This window comes from Marmota marmota, unplaced genomic scaffold (assembly GCF_001458135.2).
Source record: "Marmota marmota marmota unplaced genomic scaffold, marMar, whole genome shotgun sequence".
Taxonomy (NCBI): domain Eukaryota; kingdom Metazoa; phylum Chordata; class Mammalia; order Rodentia; family Sciuridae; genus Marmota; species Marmota marmota.
This window is the reverse complement of record NW_026000196.1, coordinates 8,823,093-8,837,212: the sequence shown is the minus strand read 5'-3', so window position 1 is coordinate 8,837,212 and position 14,120 is coordinate 8,823,093. Positions and strand designations below refer to the sequence as shown.

Below are 14,120 nucleotides of genomic sequence, written 5' to 3'. Positions count from 1 at the left end.
ATTTTTGCAAGTTTGGCCCAATCTTAGTCCTTCAGTTTGACAGTAACCAAAACAGAAGATAAGTTGGATTTGGCTTCTAAATACTGGCTGCCTTTATGAATTCAAGCAGGTGTTTTACCTATAAAGAACACGTACCCAGTATTTACCAGGCTATACCTATTCTACTTTCTTTATGAGGAGACCAGGCTAAGAGAGGAGACTGACGATTAAATGCTGTAAACAACTCAGCTGAAACAGTCTGAGAACCTGCCTCAAAATAAAAAGGGCTGGAGATGTGGTAAAGTACCTCTGGGTTCAATCCCCAGTACCAAAACAAAACAAAACAAATCCTAGGTTATATAAAAATCAGTTTCTTACTGCTTTCCTTCCAAGTTTTAAACAAGCTGTATTTTGCAAAAGCATTCACATAGTAGAAAATATGAGAACATGGAGAATGATCCCTACAGCCAGAATTTTCTCCCTGAAGCAAGGAACTTTTTTTTTTTTTAAAATGTTTTGTAGTTGTTGGTGGACCTTTTTCTTTTTCTTTTTTTTAATTTTTTAAAATTTTTTTGTCTTATTTATTTATTCATTTGCAGAGCTGAGAATTAAACACAGTGCCTCACACATGCTTAGGCAAGTGCTATACCCTTGAGTCACAACCTCAGCCTAAGGGAATTTCTTGATAGGACATCCTTGTGTTAGATGCAAACAGCATCGTGGAATAAGTGTTAATTTTATATATAAACACATTTTTTTAATAACCCACTGTGGATCATGATTTGATTTCAGAGCTCCATGCTACTGTATATCATGTAATGCACATGAGGAAATTGAAGCTCATATTAGATGATATGTCCAAGATTACATGATATCCAAGATCAAAGATTAGAACCCTATAACATAAGTTGCTTATATTTTTAACCTGTAGGTCATGAATTGCCTGTTTTAATTTAGTGCTAAGGATTACCTACCACCACTATTTTTAATACTTTGGGAGATAATGGAATGAGAATTAAGTTTTAATTATCACTCTAATAGTTTGACTGGTTCTTTTGGTGTTATCTGCATGTAGTGTTACCTGGATGTTAAAGTCTTAAGGAAAATCCTTTTAAAGTTTTGAATGACACTTTTTTCCGATCCCTTTACTTTTATAATGTAATAAACTTAGTAAGTTGTCATCTTGATAAAGTAGCCCTTCACAGAATCTGTCAGGCCTTTTTAGTTCTGATATTTTTCTCACTTTACATTCTTTCATTTTCTTACTCCCTGTGCTATTTATCTTTGGGGATTATCTCTTTTCCCAGTGTGGTGTCTGATTATTTCATGCATTTGTACCTCATTTTGTTTCACCTGCATCACTGACCTCTTCCATCATTCATTTTCAGTTCAATTCGAGTTCTTGGGGATGTTGTCAGGAGACCTCCCATTCATAGGAGAAGGTACAGAGTTCACAAACTTGATGGACTAACCATGTCGCCTCTGAGCATATACTAACAATATTTCATCCTACTTAATTCATAATTAGACAATTTCTTGTCCCTCTTCCCACCTCCTCCCCCCTCAGTGTTAAGGATGACACCCAGGGCCTTTTGCATGTTATGCAAGAGCTCTTCCACTGAGCTGTACCCGTCAGCCCCCTGAACAGTCTATTTTTAAATAACATCACTTCTAATTCAGGCAAATAAAATATCAGTACTCAATAATTGCTTATGTCAATTCTATATGAAGTAATTTTTTAAAATTTTTTCCCTATTTTCTTAAAATATTTGAAATATATTTTTCATCTTGTGCTTCTTGCTTCAGATAACTTTGGTAATAGAGTCTCACCCAACTTTTATTGGAGAATTCAAAGTATTTTCTGTGTTGTGCCTATATAATGGATCCGGGGGAATACCTTTCTTTCTCTTTCTCTCTGGAAAAGAAGAATCAGAAATATGTATGTGCTTACACACAGGTCCTAAATATTTTCAACACATTCTTTAATAGTATGATGAAAGACTTTATTACTAGGTCAGTTGGCAGTTTCCATTCTGTTGTTGACGTTGTCATTTCAGAAAGCAATTAAGAGGCATAAGCCTTTGAATTCCTTAATTATTTTGTTGGATAAAAATTTGAAGCAAAAAATAAGTAATTTGTAAGCTAAGTTGCTTCTAATCACAGAAGTGCTGATGTGCTTCAAATTTGCCAAAAGCTACAATTTGTTTTACTAATTAAAATAACAATAAAGTTTAGAAGTCGTTCATCCATTATTTGGAAAATACAATTCTGTTAATATTAGGTTCTCATATTGAGAGAGATTTATAAAGAAGTATTTTTATCTATCAGCTAAGTGTGTTGGGAATCAGGCAAATAGTGATTCGCCTACTTCATCTTTTTCAAGTGAGTCCTTCCTTTAATTCCGTATTTTAGGCCAAAAATTGAGCTTAAATTCAAACAGTATCATGAATCTTAAATGATCATGTCTTTGATTAAATTTCCCTTCAGGGGAGTAACTTGTTCAAATGCCTTCTTCAATAAAAGGTATTCTAAAATCTCTGGAAATGTTTTTGTCAGGCTCTGTATTAGAAGCTCTTCATTATGAACTTTTTAAAACGTGCACTTGATGACAGAGTGGAGGATGCAAGTTACTGGAGGCAGTTAGCATATCGATTTAAATAAGCCCAGTTACAATTTTACCCTTAGTGAAACTTTATTTTTTAGGAAGAACATGATGTATAATTTAAAGTTTATAAAATTGAAACATTCCAACAGGAGAGTAGAGGAAGTGTTTGTTTTTTGAAAGTCTGAAACTTATAAATCTCAAAGCCAAAAAAGAACCATTCAGTATTATACCCCTTACTTGAAGAATTAAGGAATTTATGATGTTGTCCAAAAAATACCATAATTATTAAATGATTTTTCTGCTAAAAGGAAGGGACAGATATTATAGACCATCTGCAGTTTATTGTGGATCCTTGCAGATATTATTATATCTTTTTTGGGTCCCTATTGTTCTTCATCTTAAATTTCTTTGCAGTCTTCCATGTTCCATGATAAGTCTTTGTCGTCTTATCATGTTCTGAGAGTAAGGTGTTTTAAACTGTAAAAAGACATTTTGAAGAATGATTATTTGGCAACATATATTCAATTAACTGAGTTGCCATGATCTGTTTTTCAGTAAGTTGGATATTTAGGTACAGTGGCCCAATTTATTAACAGTTTAGAGATTTAAAAATTAATATCTTCCAAAAATGTATTTCTGAGTCTTACATATGTTTGTAAAATGTATCTTGTTTCTGTTTACCCAGGTAAATTATAAGTCACTCTGATCCTGCTTATCAGAGATGTGTGTCAGCTATGTATTTCTGCCCTCTGCTTTTGCACTTATGAGCTTTGTACTATTAATTTTAATGTGATTTAAACTCTTTTATATCACTTAATTGGGGGGGTGTTAACCAGGGATTGAACCCAGGGGTGCTTAAGCACTGAGCCACTTCTCCAGCCCTTTGTTTTATTTTTTATTTTGGGACAGGGTCTCACTAAGTTGCTGAGGCTGGCTTTGAACTCGTATTCCTCCTATCTCAGCCTCCAAAGCCGCTGGGATTTCAGGTGTGCACCACCGCACGCCCAGTGTTTAAATTATTTTCAAATGCTGTTTTAAAGATTTCCTTTTATAAGAGTCATAGGAGAAGTTGTGCCCCCGCTACTTTCTTCATTTTCTTTCCTCTGCCCCAGAAGGCCACTTGACAATCAAGCAGTTCTTAGATGTATTCACCATGGGTGTTTTTGGTGCCTGCAGGCCTTCCCATTCACAAGAGGCAGTAGGGAACCCAGCAGTTTTACTATTGTCCAGCAGCTCTGTTTTTATTCCTTTTGAAAAAAAAAAGCACATATCACTTAACATTTTAAGGCCCAAATTGCAGCTCTGTGTTTGTGTGTGTGTGTGTGTGTGTGTGTGTGTGTGTAAAATTTAAAAATTAATATCTTCCAAAAATGTATTTCTGAGTTTGTAAAATGTGTCTTGTTTCTGTCCACCCAGGTAAATTATAAGTCACTCTGATCCTGCTTATCAGAGATGTGTCTCAGCTATGTATATATACACACACACATATAGACAGACACATACACACACACACACACATTTTAAATACTTTTTTAGTTGTAGATGGATACAATATTCATTTTTATGTGGTGCTGAGGATTGAACCCAGTGCCCCACAGGTGCGAGGCAAGTGCTCTACCACTGAGCTACAGCCTCAGCCCCCCCACATATATTTTAATGATAATTTCTGTTAATCAAAAATTCTGACTCAGAGCGCTAGAAGTTTGTTTCAAAGAAAAGGCTAAAGGAATTGGGAGGGTGGATTCCTGACATGTTGATACAGTTTCCTTCACAGAGTAACTGATACTTTTAATTGGTTATTTTTTTAGCTGGCTATATGTATTTAGCCTTTCCAACCCCAGGTCAATGAAAGGAAGTAGATGATCAAATTATTTTTTTTGTTTATGTTTTTCTTTAATCTTGTGGGCACAATGGATATTAACTAAAATTTAAAAGATAAATTTCTAGCTCAGTACTATAGAATTCTAAGGGGAAAAAAAATCCCTTTATTACAGTTAAAGTCCAAGGGAATATGGCCATTATCACATGCTTTATTTTTAGCAGGTGAGCCTAGTAAGTAGCTTTTGAAGATGTGATATAGACTGAATATCGTGCAAGATTTATGAATTGTCTGGTCTAATTTGGACCCTTACTGAAAACACTGAAAAAAAAAAAAAAAAACTGATGACTCAGTGAGCCCACCCTAGCACAGTTTGTCACTGTTCCTTTTAGTCCTGGATTAGAACTCCTCGTAAGAGTGCTGTGGGGGCAGTGTGGTATATTGAGGAATCATCCCAGTAGTGGAGGTGAAACACCCTTCTGAGAGTGTCTGAGGAGGAAGCCAGGAATGGGTAGGCCCTTTGCCAGGGGATCGCTTGAGAAAATTCTTGGATTTCAGATTGGACTGATTATCCTGTAAAGAGCTCAGTCTTTTCAAAAACATTGTCTAGATGGACATCAGTTGAACAATTTCAAGTTTCTGTGGCTGTTATTCTAGCCTCTTTCTAAATTCTCAATGTTACATTCCTAAATTTTTTGATGATTAAATAAATCCATCAGTCTCTAACTATACCCTTTCTTTTTAAACTTAATAACTCTATACTTGTTTCCCTTTTTCTCCCTCCATTTCTGTTTCTGCCTTTGATGTCATCTCCAGTATGAGCTGGTGTCCTTCTGGTGTGCAATACTCTGCTGCCCTGAGTGCTGACTTTAATTATAGAAGGTATAGTATCATTGTATGTCCAGCCAGCAAATGAGAAACTATAAAATATGGCATCTGGCTTTTGGCTTGGAGCTAGCTGGCTTCTGTGTGGCTGGAATGTATATGGGCAGCTTTCTTTGTCTGTGGGCATAGTGTTCCATTGTCTCTGCTCTGGGCATCACTAACTCAGTTGACGGGTGTGGCCTAGGAGAACCCAGTGATGTATCTTGATGTATCATGTTTGTCTCAAGAGCTGTAGATATGGTGTTTTCTGTACAGACTTGTCTCTGTATAGTAGACTACGCCTCTCTTTGTTTTGTTCTGTTCACATTCTCAGATGAGGAAAACAATGAGAGAAGCAAGACAGTTATTAAGATGCACTGGTTTTTGTTATTCTTCTAAATCCACCAGTCTCTTCAGATTCCAAATTCAGAGACTCCTCATCATTTCATATTTTTCTTTTAAATGAGCAGCCAAATTTAATTACCAAAATATTTTTAGTATTAAGTTTTGTGGAAAACATAGATCTGGTTTTCTCAGGCTTTCCCAATAACTCACAATACAAAACTAAGTTTCCTTTCTTCTTATTCCTAGTATTGAAAATGAGTTTTACAGATGTATTTACTTGTAATTAGTCATAATCTCTATTGTCATATTAAAATGAGGAAAACCTATTATTTAATTTACTCAGTAGAGAAAATCATCACATATGACTTTAGTTTATAATAAGTAATTTATGAAGCCAAAAAAAATGCCAGATAGAAGGCTTTTTGTCTGGCATGTATGAACTTAATTGTAACAGTTAACTGTACAGCTTTCCCAGACCAGAGGTAACTAAATAGCTTCAGTACACCTCCAGATATAGTTCCAACTGGTTGTTAACTGAGGACCTGGTCAGCTACAACTATATTTTGAGAACTTGCTTATTTTGAAGAAGTTCACACTGCATTTATAACAAATGCGAATTATTCAAGTTTGCAGACCCAAGGAAGATAAATAACTAAACCCTCTCTATGTAGCTTCCTGATTACAGAAAATGTTTGTAATTGCAAACCACAGAATCTTTATCCCAAGGATCCCATTTAAAATTCCAAACTCTGTTTTTTTTTTCTTTCACTTATATCAAGACAAAAGAACTCTTAAGACCTTGTAGCTTTTTAACATTTTTTCTTTAATGTGAGGTGTAATGTCTGTGTATCTGCAACTAACAATTCTCAGGAAGCCTGTCACCAGTTATTATCTAGATAGGCGAATACAGATGGTAATGCTCATGAGTAAGAGTAGGGTTTCTTGGGTGGAAGTATACCTGTAAAGTTGGAAAGGTCAACTAGAATGTAATTGTAAAGTTATAAAAAGTACCCGACACACAGAAACCGGCCACTTTGCTTTCTGGAAGTTACTAATATTTTCTCTGTGAAATTTGGCATGTAACAGAGATAGAGTCTGGCAAAGATTAATTACAACAACTGATTAATTTTTTTAAAATGATAGTAAGATAAATATGGTCTATTGAAAAATGTGAGAAAATGATTTTAGTTTAATATTTAGATGAGTTGAACAAAGTGAAAAAGATCTATGTGTAGTATTCTTAGCATTCCAGGTCCTCTGGGGGCAAAGGTAGCTGGCATTCATTGTGACAGGCCCTTACAGAAAGTTCTGGTAGATGACACAGAAATACTATATGAGCAAGGGAGATAAAACTAAAGGGATTTTGTGTCCTCTTTCCATTCCATAAGATACAAATAGATTGAATTAATTCCTGTGCTCTGTGTTCAGTTTCAGTCTGGAAGGCTTGACAGGAGGAACTGGTGTTGGAAACAATCCATCTTCATCTCTAGAAGTAAACTCTGCAGACTCAAAAGAACTCAGACACTCTTTCAGTGGGGAGGAACGGGGTGACTCTTTGGTGTCACTTTCAGAAGAGGATCTGGAGTCAGACCAGAGAGAACATAGGCAGTTTGATCAGCAGGTAAGGCTGATGTATCTATATATTGCTAATTTTGGGGAAAAAAAATATATTATTTCCCCCCCAAGAAAGAGCTCATATTAGGAAACAGAAGGCAAACCTCTGTTCATATAAGGCTAGTAGTTATGCTTACTTGCCCATTAATAATATAGCATTGAAGCAAGTTTTTAGTACTTTGTATTAATTTTAAAATACCATTAATCTGCATAGACTTAAATATTTTATCAAAGCCAACTTGGTAGAAATGGAAAAGTATTGAGGATATTCAGTTGAATTTTTCTTCCTTTTATCACTTTAGTAATACAGTGAGTCTTGAAGTATGTTACATGTCATTCCTAAATTTCCCAGTTCTCAAACATTATGTCCCAAGTTTGTGCTTTCTAGAAAAAATACACTTTGTTTTACTACACTGTCCAGGAGATGACTATTGATTCCCTCTGCTTTCTGTTACTACCAGAATTCTTTACAGAACATCTACACTCCTGCCCTCTCTTTGTCACCACCTAATCATCTCTTAATCATCCCTGCTAGCACATGCTTGAAACTCCTTTGACCATAGTCCTGTCTAATCAAGTCATGGGCCTTGTCAGTCAAATCAAGTGACTTGATCCTATTTTTTGTCACATTAGGCCCCTCATTGTCACCTCTGACACCCCAGAGTAATTTGGGTTTTTTGTTTTTGTTTTTGTTTTTGTTTTTGTTTTTGTTTTTGAGGTGGGGGGATTGAACCCAGGGCCTTGTGCATATGAGGCAAGCACTCTACCAACTGACCTATATCTCCAGACTGCAGAGGAGTTTTTGAATTGAGAATTGGAATTATATGCTTTTGTAACATCCTACCTTACCCACAGTCCTCCTTCTTTCTCTTGGGCAAGGAGACTCTGGGTTAATTTCTGAAAGAATGTGGAATACCACTTAATTCTTTCAAATGAAACATTTATAATAAAACACACAAAAGGTAAAGTGTGTGTCTTTGAATAGGTGACTATAGTTTGAGATAGGAATTTAATGAAACATTTTTAAATAAATATTAACAACCTGTTGTTTGACTTGATTACTGGGCTTTTTGTATAGAAATTTAATTCCTTATTTCATCCTATTTAGCATTGACATGACTAAATATAAATTTGGTACTGAAAGATTATCTTGGTAGTGAATTTATGATTTTTTAAGGCCTGATGAATAAGAGAATTTAGGCCTAAGGAAAATCAAATTGAAGATATAAAGGAATTTTTCCACTTTTTAAAAAGTTTTTAAAAGTTTCTGCCTTTATCAACCACATAAGAAAAAGTTAAAAAAAAAAAAAAAAAAAGACTGTAGAGAATATGCTTATTGATGCAAGCGGTTTAGATTTATCCAGCCTGATGGTGACAAAAGAAAGGAGGGGAAATAGTAAAAATTATTTGGTGACTATCAAGTATAACTTTGATGAAGGTAAATAAGCCATGAAAAATACATTGCATTTCAAATGGATGGAATCTTTGGGGATTCAATTACAAGGCCAGATAAAATGCCCAAATTGTAGATTTGCAAAGAGAATCAAGTACTTGGAATTAGTGAATCCCTTCAGATTCATCTCTCAAAATCTTATAAACATGAGAACTTCGAGCCCACTTAAGCGACCTGCCTAATAACATGTAATTATTTGCGGAGTAGTATATTAAACTGAGAGTTCCTAGCTGTTGGTCTTACTGCCTCTTTCCATTTCTTTAGACAGGTTTTAATGAGGAAATGAGATTATTTTAGTTTGCTTAATATTATTTTATATGCTACCTTTTCTGAGACTGATATTTTCAGGAATCTGACAGACCCTTTTAAGACAGAGTCATCTGTGATGTTCATTACACTGATGTCCTTCTGAAATGGACCTTCTGATTGACTCTTCAGATAAAGTCAATATGCTAGTAAAAGTCAGCATTTTAGTGCCTTGCTGTGTATATCCTTCCTGGAACTCTATGCTTACCCGTATTTTTCATCTTGTGTGCAACCTCAGAGCAGGTATGTGAGCTGCTTCTCTCTCTCTGATCTGTACAAATTGCTGCAGCCAACTTCCTGTTGAAAGTCTGTGCCTTTTGCTGAGGTCATTTTTTAGACCTCATGGTTGTATTTGAAACATAGCAACTGTTTGCCTTGGATTCCATGGTTACACAGGGAACAAGCTCTAAATAATCAGAAGTCTGGCCCAATTGAGTCGGGTTCATGCTAGTAATGGATTTTCATTGCTTCCCTTTCAACATGTGTGAGTCATAAGGAGACAGATTTCATCCTACTAAACAATGAAGAGACTGATGATAATTAACATTGGTTAACAGAATGAGCTCTCTCAAAAGAAATGGGGAGGAAGCCCTTTACCACCAGAAGCGTGATACTGTCTAACTTTCAGGGATGTTGAGCAGGAACTTCTGCGGTTGGTTGGATTTTATGGCCTTGAAGCTGCTGTGAATTTACTCAGGGAGTTAAGTTACTGAATTTCAGTCACCCCCATGTTCATGTAGAATCAGTCTTATCTTAGAAGAGGAAATGAAAGAGATTGAGGTTCTTTCCAGATGCTCTGCTGTTTCGCTTATGATCTTTAAACACTTTTACTTCCATCTCAGATTTCAACTCTTTAAAATCAAAGTAATATTACTAATATTCTGAATTTCTGTAGATAGTTTTCAAAGAACAGGTACCACATGTAGTTTGGTATTTCCAGAGTAATCATTTTTTTTTCAAATTGTGAATCTAGCACATATTCATTAAGGACTTACTTAGTTTGAGATATTATTTGAGGCTCTGAGAGATCTGAAACCACTATAAAGGATGACTACTTTATCTCTGCTTCAGAAAACCTGAGTAACTTCTCAGAAGTTAAGCAGTTACTAAGTGACATAGGCAGACTAGAATCTAAGTCTATCTGACTAGGAAGAATGCTCTTAGCTCCCTTCTAATCTGCCTTAATTCACAGGGTTGTGTCTGAGCATAAATTCTGTGCTTGTCAAGAAGTATTAGAAGGTGTACTTAGTACCTGTTCTTTACTTTTTTACTTTATAGACATGTCACAGACCTAAGCAACGGGGATTTAATTATTGCACATCAGCCATTTCTTCTCCATTGACAAAATCCATTTCCTTAATGACAATCAGCCATCCTGGATTGGACAGTAAGTATTATTACTGTTTGAAAAATGAAACATATTGTATCTTATCCACTTTCTTATCATCTTTCTTACTTTAAGGTCCTATAACATTAACTTCCAAAATTTGCCTGCTTCTTCCTCTGAATAAATGGTTCAGCACTTAAACAGACAAGGAAACGGAGTTTGGAATCTTCCTTTTTTTGCTACTTAAAAAAATCTCCTTAATACATTAAATTTACTATATTCTTGGGTGTAAATCTGACAGTTTTCTTAACTTTTTATTTTAATATAATTTCAGACTTGAAAAATAAATGCAAATGACCCTCATCACACACACATAGCATTACAAAAACAGTACAAAGAAGCCTCATAAATTCTTCACCAGAATTCCCAAATGTTACCATAATACTCATTTTTTTTCAGTCTCTATCACTCTTTAAGTTTCTTTTTTCCTGAAACACCTGATAGAGTATGTATCACAATGTTTTCTTTTTACCTCTAAATAATCTATTGTATATTTCCTAACAAAGATGTGCTTTCATGTTACCATGGAACAGTTATCTGAATCAGGAAATGTAATGCTGATAAATTTATGTTATCTGATATGCATCCCTTATTCGTATTTAAAATTTTTTCACCTGTTTTTGCATCTAGGACCTAATCCAGGAACATATGTCAAAATTTTAAGTGGCCATGTCTCTTTAGTCTCTTTTAATTTGAAAGTATTCCTCAGTTAATAAAGATCAGTAGAGATACTCTCAACAAGTAACTGACTTGAATACATCAAAACTGTCAAGCTCATGAAGGGCAAAGACTAACCGAAATTCAGTTTTAGTGAAGCAGTACCAGGAGGAACACTAGTGGAATTGTATGCAGAGTCATGCCCATTGATGTGTAGAGTTGGTACATAGAGATGTCGTGGTATCCATAAACACAGGGTTTTGTGGATAAAAAATGCTGAGAAACATTTGAACTGGATAAATGCCATAGAAAAGCACCATGTTTGAAAACACCTCCTCCAAAAGATAGATAGTTAGATAGATAGATATAATATATATTTTTTAAACAATTAATTGCAATATGAAATCTTGATATAAAGGTTAAGTCAAAGAGGGAGTGATGCACAACATTCTTTGCTGAAAGGCCAAGTATTCTGGATGCTGAAGCAAAGGAGCAAACACAAGCTATTTGTATCTCGGCTGTTTTTTTAGTGTCTCCTGATTTTATAACTCAGTTGGAAACAATGGAGCCAGAACAGCTTCCCTGTATCAGTGGGATGTTTTTTCTTACTTCATGGCTTACTGCAAGCCTAATCTTTTTAATTTCCACAGGGGAATTAAGACAAAATGGATGATTCTGTTAAATTTGTCCTTATTTTCACATGATTAGCATTTCAAATACAAATCTATGCCTAATGATGATGTATTTTCTTCTTTTTTTTTTTTAACTATTTAGACGTTGATGGACCTTTATTTTATTCATTTATTTATACGTGGTGCTGAGAATCGAACCCAGTACCTCACACGTGCTAGGCAAGCACTCTACCACTGAGCCACACATAACCCCAGCCCTGATAATATATTTTCAAAGATACAGATATAACTTCACAAAACTGTGACACAAATAGCTTTTCCTTTTCTACTTTGACTTGACTTTGAGTTAAAGGTTTTGCTGATAGAGAGTGGATATTATAGTTTCAATGGATTTGATGAGCCAGAGTGCTGGAGTGCAACAGCCAAAGAAATGCAGAAAAATACTCTGAGACTTTCAGCTCCATACACCTTCCTTCTGTGACCAGAAAGTGTTATGGCACAATGGAAGTCCTGTTCCTTGAGTGACAGATAAAACCAATTCCAACAGAATGTGTTCCATAGAGAGATCTTTTTCCTATAATATCTGACACACAGTTTCCTTGTGGATGAAATACTTTTATTTTATTGTTTTTCCTCCAAAAGCAATATGGTTTTTTACTGTGTTTTCAGTTGCTATTCAAACACTATAAATAATGTGGCTAATGCCCAGAAAACACTGTTTTACAGATTCTGGCACATATAGCTTCCCCCCCCCCCCGCTGTTGCTGGGAAATTATCTACCCAGCCTATTGACTACCTAAACCAGTGTAGACTATTGTCAAGAGTAAGAGTTTGAAGCAAGATTTTAGTCCTTTCATCAGCACATAGTACCCTCATTTTGATTTATAGTATGCACTTCATTTAGTTTTGAATAACTAATTTCTTACTTCCCTAAATTGGCATATATTATATTGGAAGATGAATCACTGTTTATATCACTACTTCACTTTAGTTTTTCCCATATACAGTTTATAAAATTCCCAATTGTATTTCTTATCTTTTTCTAGAAATATGACCATAAGTCTTTTTGGAAATGTTAAAATTCTGACTGTTGAAGATAAAATTAATATTGTTAAAATCTATATGGTATACCTTAAGCATCAGGGTAACTGGATATTTCATAATCTGCAGCAGAGTCAGAGCTCCCTCCATTTCTACGTCTTGAAGACTCTGCATGGTTCGTCTTTGTTTATGGTTTTCCTAGTGGAAAGTGTCATCATTAAATCTACAGTTGATTTTTAAAGCCTGAAGAGTTTGATATCTAAAATATCCTGATATTATATTGTAAGCACACTTAATGGCTGCAAGACTTGGAGCTTATTCCAGAAACTCTTCCTAAATCATTTCAGCTATTAAATAAGAATAATAATGTGATATGACTTAAATGTGAATTTATTTAGAGCCTTAGCATATTTCCTATGATATAATAAGCTTTTGTTATCTCTATGGAGTATTGTGGTTCACAGTGATCACAACAGTGTCAAGGAGTGATTTTTCTCTGACCAGAATTTAAGCAGTGTTAAGAGACAAGAACATTGTCTCATAGGTAGCTGTGTCTTATGAGCATTCATGCTTGTTTAGGAACAGAATGCTTTGAAGTCATTCCTACCTTACTGCTTCCCAGCTTTTATCTGTGCTCTGTCTCCTCCTCCTCAAAAAATTACTAACTGCTTCTACCACATTTTTTCACAGCTGTTAACATTTGAGCAGTTTTGAAAATGTATATCCTTTGAGTTATTGTCAAAAGTGTCTTGTTGGGTCATTTGCTAGATTAGAAAAAAACAGATAAACTTGTAGCATTTCTTTTTCTAAGGTGGGAACTGTTTCAAAATCCATTGATGTGGAAGAAAATACTAAAGGGGGTGACCAAAACATTTCTGTATCATTTTCCAAGGTGAAAGTAGACATCTTATTTAGGGCTGGAAAGCTGCAAAAGCTCCCTTCTTGAAAGAACAAGATGAACATGTTTTGCTGGCTCGTTTTTTTCAGGGAATAGCTGAGGGGCTGGCTCTGTCCTGAGGCATTAGTAGGAGAACTGCCCTGAGGGAATCCACTCCAGCAAAAGTGTTAATGGCATTTGTTCTCCTTGAGTCAGAGAGAGAATGCCTGGGGCTTTTGTCTCCCAGCAGACAAACTTAAATGGTTTCTTGATAGAATTTAAGAATAAACTTCATATTTGCATATGCAGAATAATCCATTTATTATAGATTATTCCATTTCAAGACTGTGTTTTAGTACTTTTCATTGCTGCTACCCAGAAGATGCTGTAGACAATAGAGAAACTGCTTGATTGTATCCCAGAACTCTTTAAGTACATTAGTAATGATAATGTTAAAGGCAGATTATGCCCACTAGATGTGTTAACCTAATGTGCTTATTAATGATTTTATTTTCCCCTTCAGTTTGCATGGACTGTCATC

At 35.2% G+C, this 14,120-nt stretch overlaps 1 protein-coding gene across 13 annotated transcripts in view; it reads left to right on the top strand.

Moving 5' to 3' along the window:
- Positions 1–14,120, top strand: part of Akap13 (A-kinase anchoring protein 13) — a 320,766-nt gene that overhangs the window by 242,161 nt on the left and 64,485 nt on the right. For 9 of the 13 annotated variants that reach the window (XM_048790293.1, XM_048790297.1, XM_048790295.1 and 6 more), the window contains 4 exons: positions 1,368–1,421; positions 5,220–5,285; positions 7,041–7,233; positions 10,264–10,372. In XM_048790293.1, the coding sequence (XP_048646250.1) occupies positions 1,368–1,421; positions 5,220–5,285; positions 7,041–7,233; positions 10,264–10,372 (422 nt within the window). The remainder of the gene's footprint in view (positions 1–1,367; positions 1,422–5,219; positions 5,286–7,040; positions 7,234–10,263; positions 10,373–14,120) is intronic. The other 4 variants (XM_048790302.1, XM_015493102.2, XM_048790300.1 and 1 more) reach the window with 3 other exon arrangements.